The sequence below is a fragment of the Ranitomeya imitator genome, chromosome 2 (genome assembly GCF_032444005.1).
Source record: "Ranitomeya imitator isolate aRanImi1 chromosome 2, aRanImi1.pri, whole genome shotgun sequence".
Taxonomy (NCBI): domain Eukaryota; kingdom Metazoa; phylum Chordata; class Amphibia; order Anura; family Dendrobatidae; genus Ranitomeya; species Ranitomeya imitator.
Genome location: NC_091283.1, coordinates 665,574,292 through 665,599,952, shown reverse-complemented (window position 1 = coordinate 665,599,952; position 25,661 = coordinate 665,574,292). Strand labels below are relative to the sequence as shown.

Sequence of the window (25,661 nt, the reverse complement as noted above, 5' to 3'; positions counted from 1 at the left end):
CTGATCAATAGTATCTTGAATCTTTTGTACATTTACAACGAGATTATCCATTGAGGAGCACAGAGCCTGAATATCCATGTCCACAGCTGTGTCCTGAAGCACTCTAATGTCTAGGGGAAAAAAAAGACTGAAGACAGAGCTAAGAAAAAAAAATGATGTCAGGATTTCTTTTTTCCCTCTATTGGAAATCATTGAATTGGCTCCTTGTACTGTTATGGCTGGCAATCAGGCAACACAGCGTGCAGTAATCAGCGCACATACAGAGATCTGGCAAAAACCCAAAACAATAGGACGAGCTCTGAGACGTGGAATCTCTGTAGACTGCAGTACCTGAACTGTCCTCACACAACTGGAAGCAGCAGTGGATTGCGCCTATCACTACCTATGCAACTCGGCACTGCCTGAGGAGCTGACTAGCCTGAAGATAGAAATACAAGCCTGACTTACCTCAGAGAAATACCCCAAAGGAATAGGCAGCCCCCACATATAATGACTGTTAGCAAGATGAAAAGACAAACGTAGGAATGAAATAGATTCAGCAAAGTGAGGCCCGATATTCTAGACAGAGCGAGGATAGCAAAGAGAACTATGCAGTCTACAAAAAACCCTAAAACGAAAACCACGCAAAGGGGCAAAAAAGACCCACCGTGCCGAACTAACAGCACGGCGGTGCACCCCTTTGCTTCTCAGAGCTTCCAGCAAAAGATAATAACAAGCTGGACAGAAAAAACAGAAAACAAACTAGAAGCACTTATCTAGCAGAGCAGCAGGCCCAAGGAAAGATGCAGTAGCTCAGATCCAACACTGGAACATTGACAAGGAGCAAGGAAGACAGACTCAGGTGGAGCTAAATAGCAAGGCAGCCAACGAGCTCACTAAAACACCTGAGGGAGGACGCCCAGAGACTGCAATACCACTTGTGACCACAGAATTCACAACACTCATCCCAGCCTTGTACAGGTCTGATGTCCTGGTGTCCTTAAGACAGCTCTTTGGTCTTGGCCATGGTGGAAAGATTGGAGTGTGATCTATTGAATGTGTGGACAGGTGTCTTCTATACAGGTAACGAGCTCAAACAGGTCCAATTAATGAGTGCAGAGTAGGAGGGCTTCTTAAAGACACAGTAACTGGTATGTGACAGCCAGGTTTCATGCTGGCGGTAGGTGATCAAATGCTTATTTCATGCAATAAAATGCAATTTAATTATTTAAAAATCATACATTGTGATTTTCGTTTTTTCTTCTTCTTAGATTCTGTCTCTCTCAGTTGCAGTGTATCTACAATATAAATTACAGACGTCTCCATTCTTTGTAGGTGGGAATACTTGCAAATTTTGCAGTGTATCAAATACTTATTTTCCCCATTGTAAGTATCACCGAGGTGGCTAGCTTCGGTGATGTAAACCTGTAAGACCAGGCTCAAACACAGTTAGTTTTGAGCGGAACTTTAAATGGGCTCGGATTTGGGGTCCAGGTTTTAGTAACTGCCACTAGAGCTGGGAGGTACTGCACGTACTCATATCTCCACCTCTAGGTCTTTGAACAGACTACTTCAGGCGGCTCTACTGATTTAATCATTGTCTATGTGGAAAGATCTCTTTTGTTCGTCAGTCCTGATCAGAGTCAGATAGTAAAAGAAACACACATCCGCACTGCTAATATGTCGAACCCATCGACCGTATAGAACTGCAGGTCCGGCACCTTATGGAATGGTCACGGCTGTACGTATCCTCCACACTTAACACAGGTGTGCCGCTTCCAGAAAATGTGTGCAGAATCCAATGAAAAAAATTTGGAGCGCACTTACCCTGGTGTGGTTAACATCACTTTATTTGGACATATGCAAAAACGAACAGCAGGGAGGGATAGGATCAGCTACGGACAACGGCCGTTTCGTGCTGGATGGCACTTCAACGGGTCCTAGCCTGATCAGGGTCAGACTAAAGGTACCGTCACACTGAACGATATCGCTAGCGATCCGTGACGTTGCAGCGTCCTGGCTAGCGATATCGTTCAGTTTGACAGGCAGCAGCGATCAGGATCCTGCTGTGATGTCGTTGGTCGCTGCAGAAAGTCCAGCACTTTATTTCGTCGCTGGACCTCATGCAGACATCGCTGAATCAGCGTGTGTGACTGGTAACCTGAATCGGCGTCTTCAATGGTAACCAGGGTAAACATCGGGTTACTAAGCGCAGGGCCGCGCTTAGTAACCCGATGTTTACCCTGGTTACCAGCGTAAAAGTAAAAAAAACAAACAGTACACACTTACCTTCCGCTGTCTGTCCCCCGGCGCTGTGCTTCTCTGCACTGGCTGTGAGCGCCGGCCAGCCGGAAAGCACAGCAGTGACGTCACCGCTCTGCTTTCCGGCCGCTGTGCTCACAGTCAGTGCAGGAAAGCACAGCGCCGGGGGACAGACAGCGGAAGGTAAGTATGTAGTGTTTGGTTTTTCTTTACTTTTACGATGGTAACCAGGGTAAACATCGGGTTACTAAGCGCGGCCCTGCGCTTAGTAACCCGATGTTTACCCTGCTTACCGGCATCGTTGGTCGCTGGAGAGCTGTCTGTGTGACAGCTCTCCAGCGACCAAACAGCGACGCTGCAACGATCGACATCGTTGTCGGTATCGTTACAGCGTCGCTGAGTGTGAAGGTACCTTTAGCCCTGTGATATCTGAACTCCTGAGCCATATTGCTGAATTAACTTTTTTTGTTTTATTTCTGCTTTCTGCCGGAAAGCTGTATATTTGTTTATGGTGCACACTTATGAACTTTAATAAATCTGTCGGTTTGGACAAAGATACCTCAAGCCAGTGTGAACGCTATCGTGTGCCAAATAGAGCTGAATATCTACAATTGGTGGAGAACGTGGGTGAAGTCCAAAGCTAACATGGAAGACATCAAGCTGGCAGTCTTTGTCGTGCTTCCAGAAGCAGCAGTGCCAAGTGCACAAAAACGGAGACCTAATCTCGGAGTTACCAGGTCTCAATGAGGTCAAAGAACATGAGTTTCTCCCAGAGCTTCATGTTCACATTAACCTGAATACCTATCAGATTCAAGTAGCCAGCCAAAAAGTGATCTTGAAATTGGTGAAACAGATACTGAACCTGGGGGTTATTGAAGAATCTAACGGTGGGTCTAATTTTGTAAAGACTACAGAAAGCTAAATGAGATCTCAAAGTTCGACGCTTAAGGTAGATGAGATGACTGAAAGAAGGCAAGCATGGTACATTACCACCTGGACCTGAGAAAAAGATACTGGCAGACTCCCTTATCCAGGAAGGCCAAGGAGAAGACAGCCTTCTCAACGCCAGACTGACGTTACCAACACGTCAGGATGCCCCTTGGGTTGCAGGGAGCTCCAGCTATTTTCTAGAGAGCAATGGACAGCATCCTAGCATCTCACAAAAAGTATGCAGCGGCTTGTCTAGATGGCATCATGATCTTCAGAGATGATTGGGGAAATCAACTAAGCAAAGTCCAGGCAATACTTGATGCTCTGAGGAAGGTGGGTTTTACCATCAACCTGGAGGAATGCACCATGGAGATGGGGAGGCAAAATATCTGGGCTATGGAGTAGACAGGAAAGAGATGAAGCCCCAGATAAGTAAGGTAAAATGATACAGAGTTGGCCACAACCTTTCTCAAAGAAGCAGGTCAGGGCATTTTTAGACACTGTGTGCTACTACCAAAGATTTGTCCTTAACTCCGATGGATCTCCTAAAAGGGACAAAGCTTAGGCAGCCTTTCAGGAACTGAAGCAGAGAGCCAGTGTTGGTGGCATCGGGTGTCAGTCTGGACGCAGTCTTGTCCTAAGAGATTAATGGGGAGGAGCATCCTGTGACGTACTTAACCCTGCTGTTCTGTTGGTCAAAAATGACCGACTTTGAACTTCAATATTCTTTAAAATATTCAAGATGCGGCTCTGAAACCCGTGGCCGACTGACCCATCCTCATGTAAGTCAATCAACCACAAGTTTCAGAACCGCATCTTGAACACCCCAAAAAATACCAAAGTTCAAAATAGGTCTCCCCAGACCGAACAGAACAGCAGGGTTAAGTAGGAAGCTGTCCATTTTGAGAAGAACTACTTCATAGTCGAGAAAGAATGCTTTAGACATCAAGTGTGCATTGGATTCCTGTTGGGCAGGAAATTAGGTTAGTGTCTGACCATGCCCCGCTGAAGTGGATGTGCAAGAAGAAGGAGAACACTGCCCGGGTGACATGGTGATTCCTAATCCTTCAAGATTTTAACTATAAAATGTAAAGCATATGCCTGGAAATCAACATGGAGTGTGGATGCGCTATTACGCATGCATTGTATGATGGTAGAGGGTGCCCAGTCCACCGGCTTTGGGTATCAGGGAATGTAGGCTTGCTAATGGACAGGTACTGGATGGGGGATATGTGTCACTATGCTTGTTAGCCTCAGTGATGTAAACCAGGAAAAGCAGGTTACAGCACTGTTGGTGTGGAGAGGTTTTTTTTTTTTTTAATAGGCCAGGATTTTGGGTCCAGGTTTTAGAAACGGCCACTAGAGCTGGTATGGACTGGCTATTCCCATATCTCAACCTACAAATCTTTGAATGGAGCTCAGGTGCTTCATTCATTGTCTGTCTGGACTGGTGGAAAGAGCTATTGTGCTGGCCAGTCTTGATCAGAGTCAGACTAAGCTCTATAATATGTGAATTGCTGAGTCATATTGCTGTATGAAGTATTCTCTCAGAGCATCCTCTCTTCTTGACCCCTTACAATCTGGTTTCTGCTCTTTACACTCCACTGAAACTACCCTCACTAAAGTCTCTAATGATCTAATAACAGCTAAATCCAAAGGTCATTGCTCTCTGCTGATTCTCTTGGATGTATCTGCCGCATTTGACACTGTGGATCACTAGCTCCTTCTCACCATGCTCCGCTCCATAGGCCTCAAGGACACAGCCCTCTACTGGTTCTCCTCCTATCTCTCTGACCGCTCCTTCACTTTATCTTTTGCCGGCTCCTCTTCCTCTCCTCGTCCCCTTACTATCGGGGTTCCGCAGGGCTCAGTCCTGGGCCCCCTCCTTTTCTCTCTATACACTGCCCCTATTGGACAAACAATAAGCAGATTTGGGTTCCAGTACCATCTCTATGCTGACGACACCCAAGTATACACTTCTTCCCCAGATATCACCCCTACCCTAATTCAAAATACCAAGGATTGTCTGTCTGCTGTCTCTAACATCATGTCCTGCCTCTATCTGAAACTAAATCTCTCCAAAACTGAACTACTTGTGTTTCTCCCTTCTACTAACCTCACTCTACCCAACATCGAAATTACCCTGGAGGATTCAACCATAACTCCCAAACAGCATGCCCGCTGTCTTGGGGTCATATTCGACACCGAACTTTCCTTTACTCCCTATATCCGATCAGTCACTCGCTCCTGTCACCTGCATCTTAAAAATATCTCCAGAATCTGACCTTTTCTCACCTTTGAAACTGCTAAGACTCTTACTGTCGCTCTTATTCATTCTCATCTGGACTACTGCAACTCTCTTCTGATCGGTCTCCCTCTTTCCAAACTTTCTCCTCTCCAATCCATCTTGAATGCGCCAGTCAGGGTCATATTTCTGTCCAGCCGCTTCACCGATGCCTCCATCTTGTGCCAGTCATTACACTGGCTACCCATTCGCTACAGGGTCCAGTATAAACTCATCTCTCTCACCCACAAAGCTCTCCACAGTTCTGCACCGCCTTATATCTCCTCTCTCATCTCCATCTATCGCCCTACACGTGCCCTCCGTTCTACAAATGACCTAAGACTAACATCCCCCATAATCCAAACCTCGCACCTCCGTCTCCAAGACTTCTCTCGTGCTGCGCCAGCTCTCTGGAATGCACTTCCCCAGACGATCAGACTGATACCTAGCCCCGACCTATTCAAGAGCGCTTTAAAAACCCATCTCTTCAAACATCAACTACTCAGTAAACTAACTTTATCCTGTTCCCTCCTTCCAAATATTATCTGCATGTGAATCTGCACCCTACTATTCATCTGTCGCCACACCCTCCATGCACATGATAACTGCACTTGATACTTGACTATTGCACTTAAACACACGGGCTGATGACCGGATCATGCAGCTTTATATGAAAATCCCTATTTATTATAATTGCCAGCGCTGGTGTTCAGGATGAGGGGCACTGCCTCCAGACACGGTATCCACCGCTAGTCTGAGACTAGCGCTGGATACCGTGTCTGGAGGCAGTGCCCCTCATCCCGAACACCAGCGCTTTCAGCTTGTGGGTGCTACATCCTGATGTGCGGCCATTGCCCCACCTTTACAGCACTCTAATTAAGCTCTATTTTACCTCCATTCTCTATAACGCAAGCTGTGGCAGCACTTTTTTGACTGATGAAAGTCCTTATGGACTGAAACGTTTCAAGTGCTACAAATAAATCAAATCTATCGCCGCTTAAGTTGAGTGCTAGACTTCTTTATATTTATATTGAAGGTCTGGGAACCTAGTCTAAGCACCACAGTATAGCTATGCACATGGTGTTTTCTCTCACGTGTATACTCCTGCCATTAGCACCAGGCAGACCTACTGACTGTAACTGGTTCCCATCATTGTGTCTGGCATTTTACCTGACAGAATAGTTTAGATCTGCATTTCTGTCTGGCTGTGAGAGTGAGGAGCCTCTAAGATGTGAGCTTAGGCTACGTTCACATTAGCGTCTTGCGGTGGTGCGTCGCATGCGTCCCTATATTTAACATGGGGGCGCATGGACATGCGTTTGCATGCGTTTTGTGATGCATGCGTTTTTTTTGCCGCAAGCGTCAGGCCGCAGAGGACGCAGCAAGTTGCATTTTTTTTGCGTCCAAAATCCGGCCAAAAAAGGACGCATGCGTCACAAAACTATGCGTTTTGCACGCGTTCATGTTTGCGTTGTGCGTTGCATCGCCGACGCAGCACCGCACAACGCAAATGTGAACGTAGCCTTACACCGCTCTTATGTTTAGTCGCAGCTGGATTCCCTCACATATCTGACCACTGTCTGCAGGCTCCTGCGACATTAAGGTGTATCAGCCATGCATCCACTGCAGACCACCACCAGAGGTCGCACTGGAGACTAGAAGAAACCACCTGGTCGTTAGTGTACAAACAGCGCCACCTTGTGTCACGCCTCTGTATGACACGCGTTCCTTGACAGCAGCTCTCCATGTTCACATTAGAGACTACGCAACCATCATCCATTCCAGGCCAAACATGTCCGCGCCCGCAGTGGCAGGGCTGCAAAGCATTACCGAAGCTCTCGGTGCGGATCCGGCCTCCGGTTCTTCCAGTAGCCTCCAGCACCTTTATCTTTCGAAAGCCATGTCGGTGCAGCTTCTCTGCAGTCGCGATACCGGAGATCCCGGCTCCGATAATCAGCACAACTGGATCCCGAGGAGCCATGGGGGGCGATTCCATAGAGTGGTGCGGGCCCGGGGTGGCACAGAGTGCAGCGAGCGGCAGGAGGACTAGTGGGAGGAGCCCGGCGCTGCTCTGCATGTTCACGGCCCGGCTTCTTCCTCTTCGGAAAGGGCGACCAAAGTGCGCGGCTCAGTGCAGACGTGTGCGGGCTCCGGCGGCTTCTGGACGGAGTTCACACTCTGCGGCCGCCCAGGCTGAAAACCGTCCAAGTCCTAAGTGGCTCCAGCTGGTTTCCTGTGGCAGCCACGTCCTTAACCCCTTCAGGACGGGCCCATTTACACGTAGGCTGTATATCAGGGAGCGTTGTGTGTCAGAGGCCACCCGTCCTGTCACCCACCTGTGTCTATGGTAGCAGGACTGTTGTATTATTGCCACGTACGTGTGGCGCTGTTCGTGCCCTGCAAAGGTAACATGTCGGTGGTCGGCAGAGGTAACGCGTCGGTGGCCGGCAGAGGTAACGTGTCGGTGGCCGGCAGAGGTAACGCGTCTGTGCCCTACAGAGGTAACGCGTCTGTGCCCTACAGAGGTAACGTGTCGGTGGCCGGCAGAGGTAACGCGTCTGTGGCCGGCAGAGGTAACGCGTCTGTGGCCGGCAGAGGTAACGCGTCTGTGGCCGGCAGAGGTAACGCGTCTGTGGCCGGCAGAGGTAACGCGTCTGTGGCCGGCAGAGGTAACGCGTCTGTGGCCGGCAGAGGTAACGCGTCTGTGGCCGGCAGAGGTAACGCGTCTGTGGCCGGCAGAGGTAACGCGTCTGTGGCCGGCAGAGGTAACGCGTCTGTGGCCGGCAGAGGTAACGCGTCTGTGGCCGGCAGAGGTAACGCGTCTGTGGCCGGCAGAGGTAACGCGTCTGTGGCCGGCAGAGGTAACGCGTCTGTGGCCGGCAGAGGTAACGCGTCTGTGGCCGGCAGAGGTAACGCGTCTGTGGCCGGCAGAGGTAACGCGTCTGTGGCCGGCAGAGGTAACGCGTCTGTGGCCGGCAGAGGTAACGCGTCTGTGGCCGGCAGAGGTAACGCGTCTGTGGCCGGCAGAGGTAACGCGTCTGTGGCCGGCAGAGGTAACGCGTCTGTGGCCGGCAGAGGTAACGCGTCTGTGGCCGGCAGAGGTAACGCGTCTGTGGCCGGCAGAGGTAACGCGTCTGTGGCCGGCAGAGGTAACGCGTCTGTGGCCGGCAGAGGTAACGCGTCTGTGGCCGGCAGAGGTAACGCGTCTGTGGCCGGCAGAGGTAACGCGTCTGTGGCCGGCAGAGGTAACGCGTCTGTGGCCGGCAGAGGTAACCTGTCGGTGCCTGGCAGAGGTAAGGTATTGGTACCCTACAGAGGTAACGTGTCTGTGCCCGGCAGAGGTAACGTGTCTGTGGCCGGCAGAGGTAACGCGTCTGTGGCCGGCAGAGGTAACCTGTCGGTGCCTGGCAGAGGTAAGGTATTGGTACCCTACAGAGGTAACGTGTCTGTGCCCGGCAGAGGTAACGTGTCTGTGCCCGGCAGAGGTAACGTGTCGGTGCCCGGCAGAGGTAACGTGTCGGTGCCTGCCGGGCAGAGGTAACGTGTCGGTGCCTGCCGGGCAGAGGTAACATGTTGGCCTTATTCCATAGGTACCAATATGGCGGTACAAATTAATATTGTTTTATTTCCATTTTATCACTTGTGGACAGTAAGTACCAGAGTTGTGGGGATGGATTTGCCGCATCCCTGTGCATTGGCCATGTGAGTAGTCTGGCCACTGCACGGGAGGCTCGCAGCTCTCCTACCTCCCAGGATGCCAGGCTGGCGCTGTAGGGTCTTCACGGTGTTTCACACAGATGGCATTGCGCCAGCCCCAGTTACCAAAAGCCGCTCCTGGGATCCCAGAAGGTAAGAGCCGCAAGCTTCCCGTTCAGTGGCCTGCAGTCCTGCAGCCCCATGTGCACCACTCTAATAAATATTCTGAAAATAGCATTTGTTTTTGTCTCGCCATACACTTACGAGCTGGAAGCTGTAGGGCCCAGATCGCCCGTCCACGCTAAACCATTGGTAATTATTTACAGGTCTGTGGTCAGTGGCTTAACTAGAGTCTGATGGGCCCCGATGCAAGATTTGGACCCCACCCAATCCTGATAAATACAAGGTGGAGGGCATATACTATAGATTTGTCCCTCATCCTGGTTTTTGGCCCCGTTCTGCCGCCATTCTTTAATGTATAGACTTCCATACACAATAAGGGGAATATAAAAAACACCAGCGCCTACAATATGAAGGTAAAGCTAGAGGCATGAGAGTGCAATAAGCTGCAGACAGATTTGGGATTCTGTGTGATAAACCCAAACTATAAAAAGTAAATAAGATATAATTGTTGGTCTGTCGCGCTATTCGCTAGGCAGGTACATAATCTGTATAGGTGATACTGAATGCCCACCTAGTGGAGTTTAACTGGTGCAGACAGTTTGGGAATCCTAGTTAATGACAAACTTACCTGGAGCAGCCAGTGCCAGGCAGCGGCTGCCAAAGCAAACAGGATCATGTGGTGCATTAAAAGAGGTCTGGATACACATGATGAGAGCATTAGGCTATGTGCACACGTTGCGGATTTGCCTCTGGAATTTTTTGTGAGGATTCTGCATCTCTTGCCAGAAAAAACAGGTGCGGATTTGATGCGTTTTTTATGCGGATTTAGTGCGGATTTCATGCATTTTTACCCCTGCAGATTTCTATAATGGAATGGGTACAAAAACGCTGCGGATCCGCAGTAAATCCGCAACGTGTGCACATAGCCTTATATTGCCTCTGTACAAATCCCTAGTTAGACCGCACATGGTGTACTGTGTGCAGTTTTGGACAGCGGTGCTGAGGAAGGATATAATGGAACCAAAGCAAGTACAAAGGAGGGCAACAAAGCTAATAAAGGGGATGGGGGAACTACAATACCCAGAGAGAGTAGCAAAATTAGGATTATTAAGTCTGGAAAAAAGACGAATGAGGGGCGATCCAATAACCATGTATAAGTATATAAGGGGACAATACAAATATCTCGCTGAGGATCTGTTTATACCAAGGAAGGTGACGGGCACAAGGAAGCATGCTCTGCGTCTGGAGAGAAGGTTTTTCCCACCAACATAGAAGAGGATTCTTTACTGTTAGGGCAGTGAGAGTCTGGAATTGCTTGCCTGAGGAGGAGGTGGTGGTGAACTCAGTCGAGGGGTTCAAGAGAGGCCTGGATGTCTTCCTGGAGCATAACAATGTTGTATCTTACAGTTATTAGGTTCACTAGATGGTGGCCCGATTCTAACGCATCGGGTATTCTAGAATATGTATGTACTTTTATTTATGAAGAGTTCAGAAAAATGCAATGAATACACAGGATTTGGCCGGCCGGGCATGACCAATTAGCGAAGCGTGGTTCAAATGCCGCGCCAATTCGCGGCCGGACTGCATCTGCTGCTGATTGGGCGTGGCCGGTTGGCAGCGAACAATCAGTGAAGCCAGGGCCGGCTCCAGGTTTTTGAGGGCCCCGGGCGAAAGAGTCTCACAGCCCACGTAGCATATAACACAGTCCACGTAGTGTAAAGCACAGCCACGTAGTATATAGCACAGCCACGTAGTATATAGCACAGCCACGTAATATATAGCACAGCCCACGCAGTATATAAAAGCCCACGCAGTATATAACAGCCCACGTAGTATATAGCACAGCCCACATAGTGTATGGCAATGTGGGCACCATATCCCTGTTAAAAAAAAAATAAAATAAAAAATAGTTATATACTCCCCTTCTGGCAGCCCCACGAATCCAGCCCAGGCCTTTAGCGATGCTCGTCGCTAACACATCCACGTAGTATCTAGCACAACCACGTAGTATACACTGCGTGCAGAATTATTAGGCAAGTTGTATTTTAGAGGATTTTTTTATTATTGATCAACAACTATGTTCTCAATCAACCCAAAAGACTCAGAAATATCAAAGCTTAATATTTTTGGAAGTTGGAGTGGGTTTTTTTTAGATTTGGCTATCTTAGGAGGATATCTGTTTGTGTAGGTAACTATTACTGTGCAGAATTATTAGGCAACTTAATAAAAACCAAATATATTCCCATCTCACTTGTTTATTTTCACCAGGTAAACCAATATAACTGCACAAAGTTTAGAAATAAACATTTATGACATGCAAAAACAAACCCCCAAAAATTAGTGACCAATACAGCCACCTTTTTTTTATGATAACATTCAACAGCCTTCCATCCATAGATTCTGTCAGTTGCTTGATCTGTTTACGATCAACATTGCGCGCAGCAGCCACCACAGCCTCCAAGACACTGTTCCGAGAGGTGTACTGTTTTTCCTCCATGTAGATCTCACATTTTATGAGGAACCACAGGTTCTCTATGGGGTTCAGATCAGGTGAACAAGGGGGCCATGTCATTATTTTTTCTTCTTTGAGATCTTTACTGGCCAGCCACGATGTGTCCTGCATGAAAATCATGTCTTTCTTGAACGATACCGACTTCTTCCTGTACCACTGCTTGAAGAAGTTGTCTTCCAGAAACTGGCAGTAAGTCTGGGAGTTGAGCTTCACTCCATCCTCAACACGAAGAGGTCCCACAAGATCATCTTTGATGATACCAGCCCATACCAGTACCCCACCACCACCTTGCTGGCGTCTGAGTTGGAGTGGAGCTCTCTGCCCTTTACTGATACAGCCTCTGGCCCAGCCATCTTGCCCATCAAGAGTCACTCATTTCATCAGTCCATAAAACCTTTGAAAAGTCCGTCTTAAGATATTTCTTGGCCCAGTCTTGACGTTTTATCTTATGTTTCTTGTTCAAAGGTGGTCGTTTTTCAGCCTTCCTTACATTGGCCATGTCCCTGAGTATCGCACACCATGTGCTTTTTGATACTCTAGGAACGTTGCAGCTCTGAAATATGGCACAACTAGTGGCAAATGGCATCTTGACAGCTTCACGCTTGATTTTTCTCAATTCATGGGCAGTTATTTTGTGCCTTTTTTGCCCAACATGCTTCTTGCGACCCTGTTGGCTATTTGCCATCAAACGCTTGAGTGTTCTGTGATCACGCTTCAAACGTTTGGCAATTTCAACACTGCTGCATCCCTCTGCAAGACATCTCATAATTTTGGACTTTTGCAAAATGAAAGGAAGTTGCCTAATAATTAAGCACACCCCTCCTAATTACAGAGATGCACATCACATGATTTATTTAATTGGTAGTTGGCTCTCAAGCCTGAACAGCTTGGAGTAGGACACATGTATAAAAAGTATCATGTGATCCAAAAAACAACTTGCCTAATAATTCTGCACGCAGTGTATTGCACAAAAACGTAGCACAGCCCACTTAGTATATAACAGGCCACGCAGTATATAACAGGCCACGTAGTATATCACACAGCCCACGTAGTGTAGAGCACAGCCCACGTAGTATATAACAGCCCATGCAGTATATAATACAGCCCACGCAGTATATAACAGCCCACGTAGTATATAGCAATGTGGGCAACATATCCCTGTTAAAAAAAAAAAAATAGTTACAGTCATGGCCATAAGTATTGACACCCTTCAATTCTGTCAGATAATACTCAGTTTCTTCCTGAAAATTATTGCAATCACAAATTCTTTGGTATTATTATCTTCATTTAATTTGTCTCAAATGAAAAAACACAAAAGAGAATGAAGCAAAAAGCAAAACATTGATCATTTCACACAAAACTCCAAAAATGGGCTAGACAAAAGTATTGTCACCCTCAGCCTAATACTTAGCCAAAATAACTGCGACCAACCGCTTCCGGTAACCATCAATGAGTTTCTTACAATGCTCTGCTGGAATTTTAGACCATTCTTTTTTGGCAAACTGCTCCAGGTCCCTGATATTTGAAGGGTGCCTTCTCCAAAATGCCATTTTTAGATCTCTCCACAGGTGTTCTATGGGATTCAGGTCTGGACTCATTGCTGGTCACCTTAGAAGTCTCCAGTGCTTTCTCTCAAACCATTTTTTAGTGCTTTTTGAAGTGTGTTTTGGGTCATTGTCCTGCTGGAAGACCCATGACCTCTGAGGGAGACCCAGCTTTCTCACACTGGGCCCTACATTATGCTGCAGAATTTGTTGGTAGTCTTCAGACAGCCATGCACACGGTCAAGAAGTCCAGTGCCAGAGGCAGCAAAGCTACCCCAAAACATCAGGGAGCCTCCACCATGTTTGACTGTAGGGACCGTGTTCTTTTCTTTGAATGCCTCTTTTTCTCCTGTAAACTCTGTTGATGTCTTTGCCCAAAAAGCTCTACTTTTGTCTCATGTGACCAGAGAACATTCTTCCAAAACGTTTTGGGCTTTTTCAGGTAAGTTTTGGCAAACTCCAGCCTGGCTTTTTTATGTCTCTGGGTAAGAAGTGGGTTCTTCCTGGGTCTCCTACCATACAGTCCCTTTTCATTCAGATCCCGACGGATAGTATGGGTTGACACTGTTGTACCCTCGGACTGCAGGGCAACTTGAACTTGTTTGGATGTTAGTCGAGGTTCTTTATCCAACATCCGCACAATCTTGCCTTGAAATCTCTTGTCAGTTTTTCTTTTCTGTCCACATCTAGGGAGGTTAGCCACAGTGCCATGGGCTTTGAACTTCTTGATGACACTGCGCACAGTAGACACAGGAACATTCAGGTCTTTGGAGATTAACTTGTAGCCTTGAGATTGCTCATGCTTCCTCACAATTTGGTTTCTCAAGTCCTCATACAGTTCTTTTGTCTTCTTTTTTTTCTCCATGCTCAATGTGGTTGAGTCAACTTTAATCCATGTCAACTGGCTGCAAGTGTGATTTAGTTATTGCCAACACCTGTTAGGTGCCACCGGTAAGTTACAGGTGCTGGTAATTACACAAATTAGAGAAGCATCACATGATTTTTCGAACAGTGCCAATACTTTTGTCCACCCCCTTTTTTATGTTTGGTGTGGAATTATATCCAATTTGGCTTTAGGACAATTCTTTTTGTGTTTTTTTCATTTAAGACAAATTAAATGAAGATAATACCAAATAATATGTGTTTGCAATCATTTTCAGGAAGAAAATTAGTATTATCTGACAGAATTGCAGGGGTGTCAATACTTTTGGCCATGACTGTATATACTCACTTTCCGGCGGCCCCCGGATCCAGCCCAGGCCTTTAACGATGCTCGTCGCAACTCTCCATTCCCAGTAATGCCTTGCAGCGATAACCCGTGATGATGTAGTGGTCTCGTGAGACCGCTACGTCATCTGGGGTCATTGCTGCAATGCATTCTTGGGATCGGAGCGCCGCGAGGAGCGGGAAAGTCTGCCGCGGACGCCGGAAGGTGAGAATATAATGATTTTTTTTAATTATTATTTTTAACCCCTCTGTGACCTTAGACGTACTATCCCGTCGAGGTGCCCTGGGCTTATCTGACCCTGGACGGGATAGTACGTCATAGCCGATCGGCCGCGCTCACGGGGGGAGCGCGGCCGATCGCGGCCGGGTGTCAGCTGCTTATCGCAGCTGACATCCGGCACTATGTGCCAGGAGCGGTCACGGACCGCCCCCGGCACATTAACCCCTGGCACACCGCGATCAAAGATGATCGCGATGTGCCGGCGGTGCAGGGAAGCACCGCGCAGGGAGGGGGCTCCCTGCGGGCTTCCCTGAGCCCCCCGCAGCAACGCGATGTGATCGCGTTGCTGCAAGGGTCTCCTCACCTCCCTCCCTGCTCGAGCCCCGGATCCAAGATGGCCGCGGATCCGGGTCCTGCAGGGAGGGAGGTGGCTTCACAGAGCCTGCTCAGAGCAGGCACTGTGAAGGCTGCAGCGCTGCATGTCAGATCAGTGATCTGACAGTGCTGTGCAAACTGTCAGATCACTGATCTGTGATGTCCCCCCCTGGGACAAAGTAAAAAAGTAAAAAAAAATTTTTCCAAATGTGTAAAAAAAAATAAAAAAAAATATTCCAAAATAATGAAAAAAAAAAAAAAAAATATTATTCCCATAAATACATTTCTTCATCTAAATAAAAAAAAAAACAATAAAAGTACACATATTTAGTATCGCCGCGTCCGTAACGACCCAACCTATAAAACTGTCCCACTAGTTAACCCCTTCAGTAAACACCGTAAGAAAAAAAAAAAAAACGAGGCAAAAAACAACGCTTTATTATCATACCGCCGAACAAAAAGTGGAATAACACGCGATCAAAAGGACAGATATAAATAACCATGGTACCGCTGAAAGCGTCATATTGTCCCGCAAAAAAAGAGCCGCCATACAGCATCATCAGCAAAAAAATAAAAAAGTTATAGTCCTGAGAATAAAGCGATGCAAAAATAATTATTTTTTCTGTAAAATAGTTTTTATCATATAAAAGCACCAAACCATAAAAAAATGATATAAATGAGGTATCGCTGTAATCGTACTGACCCGAAGAATAAAACTGATTTATCAATTTTACCAAACGCGGAACGGTATAAACGCCTCCCCCAATAGAAATTCATGAATAGCTGGCTTTTGGTCATTCTTCCTCACAAAAATCGGAATAAAAAGCGATAAAAAAATGTCACGTGTCCAAAAATGTTACCAATAAAAACATCAACTCGTCCCGCAAAAAACAAGACCTCACATGACTCTGTGGACCAAAATATGGAAAAATTATAGCTCTCAAAATGTGGTATTGCAAAAAATATTTTTTGCAATAAAAAGCGTCTTTCAGTGTGCGACGGCTGCCAATCATAAAAATCCGCTAAAAAACTCGCTATAAAAGTAAATCAAACCCCCCTTCATCACCCCCTTAGTTAGGGAAAAATAAAAAAAAATGTATTTATTTCCATTTTCCCATTAGGGCTAGGGTTAGGGCTAGGGTTAGGGTTAGGGCTAAGGTTAGGGCTAGGGTTAGGGTTAGGGTTGGGGCTACAGTTAGGGTTGGGGCTAAAGTTAGGGTTAGGGTTTAGATTACATTTACAGTTGGGAATAGGGTTGGGATTAGGGTTAGGGGTGTGTCAGGGTTAGAGGTGTGGTTAGGGTTACCGTTGGAATTAGGGTTAGGGGTGTGTTTAGATTAGGGTTTCAGTTATAATTGGGGGGTTTCCACTGTTTCGGCACATCAGGGGCTCTCCAAACACGACATGGCGTCCGATCTCAATTCCAGCCAATTCTGCGTTGAAAAAGTAAAACAGTGCTCCTTCCCTTCCGAGCTCTCCTGTGTGCCCAAACAGGGGTTTACCCCAACATATGGGGTATCAGCGTACTCAGGACAAATTGGACAACAACATTTAGGGTCCAATTTCTCCTGCTAACCTTGGAAAAATACAAAACTGGGGGCTAAAATATAATTTATGTGGAAAAAAAAATATTTTTTATTTGCATGGCTCTGCGTTATAAACTGTAGTGAAATACTTGGGGGTTCAAAGCTCTCACAACACATCAAGATGAGTTCCTTAGGGGGTCTACTTTCCAAAATGGTGTCACTTGTGGGGGGTTTCTACTGTTTAGGTACATTAGGGGCTCTGCAAACGCAATGTGACGCCTGCAGACCATTCCATCTAAGTCTGCATTCCAAATGGCGCTCCTTCCCTTCCGAACCCTCCCATGCGCCCAAACGGTGGTTCCCCCCCACATATGGGGTATCAGCGTACTCAGGACAAATTGGACAACAACTTTTGGGGTCCAATTTCTCCTGTTACCCTAGGGAAAATACAAAACTGGGGGCTAAAAAATAATTTTTGTGGGAAAAAAATTTTGTTTTATTTTTATGGCTCTGCATTATAAACTTCTGTGAAGCCCTTGGTGGGTCAAAGTGCTCACCACACATCCAGATAAGTTCCTTAGGGGGTCTACTTTCCAAAATGGTGTCACTTGTGGGGAGTTTCAATGTTTAGGCACATCAGTGGCTCTCCAAACGCAACATGGCGTCCCATCTCAATTCCTGTCAATTTTGCATTGAAAAGTCAAACGGCGCTCCTTCCCTTCCGAGCTCTCCCATGCGCCCAAACAGTGGTTTACTGCCACATATGGGGTATCAGCGTACTCGGGACAAATTGGACAACAACTTTTGAGGTCCAATTTCTTCTCTTACCCTTGGAAAAATAAAAAATTGGGGGCAAAAATATAATTTTTGTGAAAAAATATGATTTTTTATTTTTACGGTTCTGCATTATAAACTTCTGTGAAGCACTTGGTGGGTCAAAGTGCTCACCACACCTCTAGATAAGTTCCTTAGGGGGTCTACTTTCCAAAATGGTGTCACTTGTGGGGGATTTCAATGTTTAGGCACATCAGTGGCTCTCCAAACGCAACATGGCGTCCCATCTCAATTCCTGTCAATTTTGCATTGAAAAGTCAAATAGCGCTCCTTCCCTTCCGAGCTCTCCCATGCGCCCAAACAGTGGTTTACTGCCACATATGGGGTATCAGCGTACTCAGGACAAATTGGACAACAACTTTTTGGGTCCAATTTCTCCTGTTACCCTTGGTAAAATAAAACAAATTGGAGCTGAAGTAAATTTTTTGTGTAAAAAAGTTAAATGTTCATTTTTATTTAAACATTCCAAAAATTCCTATTAAACACCTGAAGGGTTAATAAACTTCTTGAATGTGGTTTTGAGCACCTTGAGGGGTGCAGTTTTTAGAATGGTGTCACACTTGGGCATTTTCTATCATATAGACCCCTCAAAATGACTTCAAATGAGACGTGGTCCCTAAAAAAAAATGGTGTTGTAAAAATGAGAAATTGCTGGTCAACTTTTAACCCTTATAACTCCCTAACAAAAAAAAAAATTGGTTCCAAAATTATGCTGATGTAAAGGAGACATGTGGGAAATGTTACTTATTAAGTATTTTGTGTGACATATCTCTGTGATTTAATTGCATAAAAATTCAAAGTTTGAAAATTGCGAAATTTTCAAAATTTTCGCCAAATTTCCGTTTTTTTCACAAATAAACGCAGGTACTATCAAAGAAATTTTACCACTATCATGAAGTACAATATGTCACGAGAAAACAATGTCAGAATCACCAGGATCCGTTGAAGCGTTTCGGAGTTATAACCTCATAAAGGGACAGTGGTCAGAATTGTAAAAATTGGCCTGGTCATTAACGTGCAAACCACCCTTGGGGGTAAAGGGGTTAACATTATATGTTTTTACTATTGATGCTGCATAAGCAGCATCAATAGTAAAAAGTTGGTCACACAGGGTTAATGGACTGCATTGCGTTTTGCCGCGGTGTAACGCAGTCCGTTTAATGGACTGCTAAAACGCTGTGTAGGCGCTGACTGGAGGGGAGTATGGAGGGGGCACTGACTGGAGGGCAGCAGGGAGGGGCCAATTCGCAGCCGGACTGTGCCTGACGCTGATTGGTTGCGCCCAGCCAATCACGACCAAATCAGCGAGCCGGGATTTTTGCGTGACAGACAAACAGACGGAAGTGGACCTTAGACAATTATATATATATAGATTAGAAGAACGTAGATCTGGGGATTTATTGGAATATAGGCTGAACTGGATGGACAAATGTCTTTTCTAAGCCTTGCTAAATATGTTATTATGTTACTTTGAAGTTCATGGAAAGGATTACATATCGTGTAGTTGCACCATCAGAATACTTGTGTGTGGAGTCCGTGCTGCTAATGAAGATGTCCGGCTTATACATGGAAGCATGTAGATGTGGGAGAGGTATTTAAAGGGACACTGTCACCTGGATTTGGAGGGAACAATCTTCAGCCATGGAGGCGGGGTTTTCGGGTGTTTGATTCACCCTTTCCTTACCCGCTGGCTGCAATATTGGATTGAAGTTCATTCTCTGTCCTCCATAGTACACGCCTGCGCAAAGCAAGATTGCTTTGTGCAGGCATGTACTACGGAGGACAGAGAATGAACTTCAATCCAATATTGCAGCCAGCGGGTAAGGAAAGGGTGAATCAAAAACCCCAAAACCCCGCCTCCATGGCTGAAGATTGTTCCCTCCAAATCCAGGTGACAGTGTCCCTTTAATTCCTGGGGGTGTATTTATTGGGTGTGGGTGGTGTTTACTGGGGGGGTGCATTTACTGTGTGGGAAGTATTAAATGTGTGTGGGGTTATTTACTTTGTGTGAAGGGGGTATTTACTGTAACGGGGCTGAAGGAGATTTACTGTGATGGGGTATTTTGTGTAATGGGGCTGGGTGAGATTTCGTGTAACGGGGACAAGTTTTGAGAGTAAGGAAGGGACAGGTGTAGATACAATATGGGGAGAAGGAAAAATTTGAAGACAGTATTGCCGTCACACTAGCAGTATTTGGTCAGTATTTTACATCAGTATTTGTAAGCCAAAACCAGGAGTTGGAACAAATAGAGGAAAAGTATAATAGAAACATATGCACCACTTCTGTATGTATCACCCACTCCTGGTTTTGGCTTACAAATACTGATAGGGTGACGGCAGCCTATGAGTGAGGGGAAAATGTATGAGGGCACAGTATGGGGAGCGAAGGTGATGGGATGGGTGGAGACATAGGGGGGCTGAGGGATGTGAGGAGGGAGTATGGAAAGTGAGAGGGTAAATATATGAGGGAGAGGAAAACGTGTGAGGAGACTACTGAGGGGAATAGTGCGAGGAGACAGTATGAGGGGGGAAAGTGCGAGTGGGCACAGAATAGAGACTGAGTAATGTGGGGAATGTTGAATGGAGGGAGCACTGTAAGGTCACAGCCAGGAGGCCACAGTATACCAAGGAAGGAAAAGTGTGATGAGGGGGCACAGTTTAGAGACTGGGCCCTATATCGAGGACTCGGTGTGAAGAGGTGGGCCCAGTATGGAATGGAGGGGGCAGTGTGGATGGCATGTACCATAATAGGGACAGTGTGGAGGTCATATTTCTTGCTGGGAATATAGTGGGGGGCAATCATTCATTCAGTGGCTCTGCGTAGGTCAGATATTTGTTTTCTGGAGCATTATAATGACACTGCTATCTTTAACCCCTTCATGACCCAGCCTATTTTGACCTTAAAGACCTTGCCGTTTTTTGCAATTCTGACCAGTGTCCCTTTATGAGGTAATAACTCAGGAACGCTTCAACGGATCCTAGCGGTTCTGAGACTGTTTTTTCGTGACATATTGGGCTTCATGATAGTGGTAAATTTAGGTCAATAAATTCTGCGTTTATTTGTGATAAAAATGGAAATTTGGCAAAAATTTTGAAAATGTCGCAATTTTCACATTTTGAATTTTTATTCTGTTAAACCAGAGAGATATGTGACACAAAATAGTTAATAAATAACATTTCCCACATGTTTACTTTACATCAGCACAATTTTGGAAACAACATTTTTTTTTGTTAGGAAGGTATAAGGGTTAAAATTTGACCAGCGATTTCTCATTTTTACAACGAAATTTACAACGAAATTTTTTTTTTAGGGACCACCTCACATTTGAAGTCAGTTTGAGGGGTCTATATGGCTGAAAATACCCAAAAGTGACACCATTCTAAAAACTGCACCCCTCAAGGTACTCAAAACCACATTCAAGAAGTTTATTAACCCTTCAGGTGCTTCACAGCAGCAGAAGCAACATGGAAGGAAAAAAATGAACATTTAACTTTTTAGTCACAAAAATTATATTTTAGCAACAATTTTTTTATTTTCCCAATGGTAAAAGGAGAAACTGAACCACGAAAGTTGTTGTCCAATTTGTCCTGAGTACGCTGATACCTCATATGTGGGGGTAAACCACTGTTTGGGCGCACGGCAGGGCTTGGAAGGGAAGGAGCGCCATTTGACTTTTTGAATCAAAAATTGGCTCCACTCTTTAGCGGACACCATGTCACGTTTGGAGAGCCCCCGTGTGCCTAAAAATTGGAGCTCCCCCACAAGTGACCCCATTTTGGAAACTAGACGCCCCAAGGAACTTATCTAGATGCATAGTGAGCACTTTGAACCCCCAGGTGCTTCACAAATTGATCCGTAAAAATGAAAAACTACTTTTTTTTCACAAAAAAATTCTTTTAGCCTCAATTTTTTCATTTTCACATGGGCAACAGGATAAAATGGATCCTAAAATGTGTTGGGCAATTTCTCCTGAGTACACCAATACCTCACATGTGGGGGTAAACCACTGTTTGGGCACATGGTAAGGCTCGGAAGGGAAGGAGTGCCATTTGACTTTTTGAATGAAAAATTATTTCCATCGTTAGCGGACACCATGTCGCGTTTGGATAGCTCCTGTGTGCCTAAACATTGGCGCTCCCCCACAAGTGACCCCATTTTGGAAACTAGACCCCCCAAGGAACTTATTTAGATACCTAGTGAGCACTTTAAACCCTCAGGTGCTTCACAAATTGATCTGTAAAAATGAAAAAGTACTTTTTTTTCACAAAAAAATTATTTTCGCCTCAATTTTTTCATTTTCACATGGGCAGTAGGATAAAATGGATCATAAAATTTGTTGGGCAATTTCTCCCGAGTACGTCGATACCTCATATGTGGGGGTAAACCACTGTTTGGGCACTCGGCAGGGCTCGGAAGGGAAGGCGCGCCATTTGACTTTTTGAATGGAAAATTAGCTCCAATTGTTAGCGGACACCATGTCGCGTTTGGAGAGCCCCTGTGTGCCTAAACATTGGAGCTCCCCCACAAGTGACCCCATTTTGGAAACTAGACCCCCCAAGGAACTTATCTAGATGCATATTGAGCACTTTAAACCCCCAGGTGCTTCACAGAAGTTTATAACGCAGAGCCATGAAAATAAAAAATAATTTTTCTTTCCTCAAAAATGATTTTTTAGCCTGGAATTTCCTATTTTGCCAAGGGTAATAGGAGAAATTGGACCCCAAATATTGTTGTCCAGTTTGTCCTGAGTACGCTGATACCCCATATGTGGGGGTAAACCACTGTTTGGGCGCACGGCAGGGCTCGGAAGGGATGGCACACCATTTGGCTTTTTAAATGGAAAATTAGCTCCAATCATTAGCGGACACCATGTCACGTTTGGAGAGCCCCTGTGTGCCTAAACATTGGAGATCCCCCAGAAATGACACCATTTTGGAAACTAGACCCCCAAAGGAACTAATCTAGATGTGTGGTGAGGACTTTGAACCCCCAAGTGCTTCACAGAAGTTTATAACGCAGAGCCATGAAAATAAAAAATAAAAATATTTTCTCAAAAATGATCTTTTAGCCTGCAATTTTTTATTTTCCCAAGGGTAACAGGAGAAATTTGACCCCAAAAGTTGTTGTCCAGTTTCTCCTGAGTACGCCGATACCCCATATGTGGGGGTAAACCACTGTTTGGGCACATGCCGAGGCTCGGAAGTGAAGTAGTGACGTTTTGAAATGCAGACTTTGATGGAATGCTCTGTGGGCGTCACGTTGCGTTTGCAGAGCCCCTGATGTGGCTTAACAGTAGAAACCCCCCACAAGTGACCCCATTTTGGAAACTAGACCCCGAAAGGAACTTATCGAGATGTGTGGTGAGCACTTTGAACCCCCAAGCGCTTCATAGAAGTTTATAATGCAGAGCCGTGAAAATAATAAATACGTTTTCTTTCCTCAAAAATAATTATTTAGCCCAGAATTTTTTATTTTCCCAAGGGTTACAGGAGAAATTGGACCCCAAAAGTTGTTGTCCAGTTTCTCCTGAGTACGCTGATACCCCATGAGTGTTTGGGCACACGTCGGGGCTCAGAAGGGAAGTAGTGACTTTTGAAATGCAGACTTTGATGGAATGGTCTGCGGGTGTCACATTGCGTTTGCAGAGCCCCTGGTGTGCCTAAACAGTAGAAACCCCCACAAGTGACCCCATTTTAGAAACTAGACCCCCCAAGGAACTTATCTAGATATGTGGTGAGCACTTTGAACCCCCAAGTGCTTCACAGACGTTTACAACGCAGAGCCGTGAAAATAAAAAATCATTTTTCTTTCCTCAAAAATTATGTTTTAGCAAGCATTTTTTTAGATTCACAAGGGTAACAGGAGAAATTCGACCCCAGTAATTGTTGCGCAGTTTGTCCTGAGTATGCTGGTACCCCATATGTGGGGGTAAACCACTGTTTGGGCACACGTCAGGGCTCGGAAGTGAGGGAGCACCATTTGACTTTTTGAATACGAGATTGGCTGGAATCAATGGTGGCGCCATGTTGCGTTTGGAGACCCCCTGATGTGCCTAAACAGTGGAAACCCCTCAATTCTAACTCCAACACTAACCCCAACACACCCCTAACCCTAATCCCAACTGTAGCCATAACCCTAATCACAACCCTAATTCCAACCCTAACCCTAAGGCTATGTGCCCACGTTGCGGATTCGTGTGAGATATTTCCGCACCATTTTTGAAAAATCCGCGGGTAAAAGGCACTGCGTTTTACCTGCGGATTTTCCGCGGATTTCCAGTGTTTTTTGTGCGGATTTCACCTGCGGATTCCTATTGAGGAATCCGCACAAAGAATTGACATGCTGCGGAAAATACAACGCAGCGTTTCCGCGTGGTATTTTCCGCACCATGGGCACAGCGGATTTGGTTTTTCATATGTTTACATGGTACTGTAAACCTGATGGAACACTGCTGCGAATCCGCAGCGGCCAATCCGCAGCCAAATCCGCACAGTGTGCACATAGCCTAATTCTAAAGGTATGTGCACACGCTGCGGAAAACGCTGCGGATCCGCAGAAGTTTCCCATGAGTTTACAGTTCAATGTAAACCTACGGGAAACAAAAATCGCTGTACACATGCTGCGGAAAAACTGCACGGAAACGCAGCGGTTTACATTCCGCAGCATGTCACTTCTTTGTGCGGATTCCGCAGCGGTTTTACAACTGCTCCAATAGAAAATCGCAGTTGTAAAACCGCAGTGAAATGCGCAGAAAAAAACGCGGTAAATCCGCAGCGGAAAAATCCGCAGAGGACCAGAATACGTGTGCACATACCGAAACCCTAGCCCTACCCCTAACCCTACCCCTAACCCTAACCCTATTCTAACAGTGGGAAAAAAAAATTTCTTTATTTTTTTATTGTCCCTACCTATGGGGGTGACAAAGGGGGGGGGTCATTTATTATTTTTTTTATTTTGATCACTGAGATAGATTATATCTCAGTGATCAAAATGCACTTTGGAACGAATCTGCCGGCCGGCAGATTCGGCGGGCGCACTGCGCATGCGCCCGCCATTTTGGAAGATGGCGGCGCCCAGGGAGAAGGCGGACGGGACCCCGGCTGGATCGGTAAGTATGATGGGGTGGGGGGGACCACGGGGGGGGGGGGGGGATCGGAGCACGGGGGGGGGAATCGGAGCGCGGGAGGGGTGGAACGGAGCACGGGGGGCGTGGAATGGAGCACGGGGGAGCTGGAATGGAGCACGGGGGGTGGATCGGAGTGCAGGGGGGGTGATTGGAGCACGGGGGGGGTGATTGGAGCACGGGGGGAACGGACAAGAGCACGGGGGGGAGCGGAGCACTGGACGGAGGGGAGCCGGAGCAGTGTACCGGCCAGATCGGGGGGCTGGGGGGGCGATGGGTGGGGTGGGGGCACATTAGTATTTCCAGCCATGGCCGATGATATTTCAGCATCGGCCATGGCTGGATTGTAATATTTCACCAGTTATAATAGGTGAAATATTACAAATCGCTCTGATTGGCAGTTTCACTTTCAACAGCCAATCAGAGCGATCGTAGCCACGAGGGGGTGAAGCCACCCCCCCGGGCTAAACTACCACTCCCCCTGTCCCTGCAGATCGGGTGAAATGGGAGTTAACCCTTTCACCCGATCTGCAGGGACGCGATCTTTCCATGACGCCACATAGGCGTCATGGGTCGGATTGGCACCGACTTTCATGACGCCTACGTGGCGTCATGGGTTGGGAAGGGGTTAAGGGTGTCGTGTGGGGATGTGCTGCAGAAGACTGGAGAAGATGGAAGTCTGCAGAGACGGCTGTGGATGAGAAAACTCGTGGACAAGATAAAGAAGAAAAGAAAAAATGACTCTAGAGATATCAACTATCAGGGACCTGGATGTCAATTTTTTTGTGATACTGACTAATTCTCATTTTTATTTATGTTAGGTGGACCTCCTGACAAAATTGCCGGGGCGGTGAAACGCGTGTCGAGGTGCGCTACGGGACTACCATCTAGGCTTGTACCATGACTGCAGGTACTCTATGAACACTTATGATACTTATGATACTTTTCAATTTAAATATGGGACGAATGTTTGGCAAGGATTGTACCTATGTACCACTAATATATCTTATCATTTTGCTAAGTCA

General features: G+C 46.3%; 3 protein-coding genes across 4 annotated transcripts in view; 2 read left to right on the top strand and 1 right to left on the bottom strand.

Moving 5' to 3' along the window:
- Positions 1 to 7,559, bottom strand: part of PAOX (polyamine oxidase) — a 70,867-nt gene extending 63,308 nt beyond the window's left edge. The window contains exon 1 of the mRNA XM_069752994.1: positions 7,286 to 7,559. Within this exon, the coding sequence (XP_069609095.1) occupies positions 7,286 to 7,532 (247 nt within the window). The 5' untranslated portion in view covers positions 7,533 to 7,559. The remainder of the gene's footprint in view (positions 1 to 7,285) is intronic.
- Positions 7,560 to 7,575: 16 nt separating this feature from the next.
- Positions 7,576 to 25,661, top strand: part of LOC138665477 (pepsin A-like) — a 98,126-nt gene continuing 80,040 nt past the window's right edge. Inside the window, exons 1-2 of one of the 2 annotated variants that reach the window (XM_069752996.1) lie at positions 7,576 to 7,735; positions 25,458 to 25,546. The gene's annotated coding sequence lies outside the window, so the exon portion shown is untranslated. The remainder of the gene's footprint in view (positions 7,736 to 25,457; positions 25,547 to 25,661) is intronic. The other variant, XM_069752997.1, reaches the window with a different exon arrangement.
- On the top strand, positions 7,866 to 8,996 carry LOC138666791 (ice nucleation protein-like). The gene has a single exon (XM_069754965.1). The coding sequence runs from the start codon at positions 7,866 to 7,868 to the stop codon at positions 8,994 to 8,996; it is 1,131 nt and encodes a 376-aa protein (XP_069611066.1).

Bases quoted from the DNA above. Each gene is read 5' to 3' on its own strand.
- LOC138666791 (XM_069754965.1), top strand. From the start codon at position 7,866: ATGTCGGTGGTCGGCAGAGGTAACGCGTCGGTGGCCGGCAGAGGTAAC.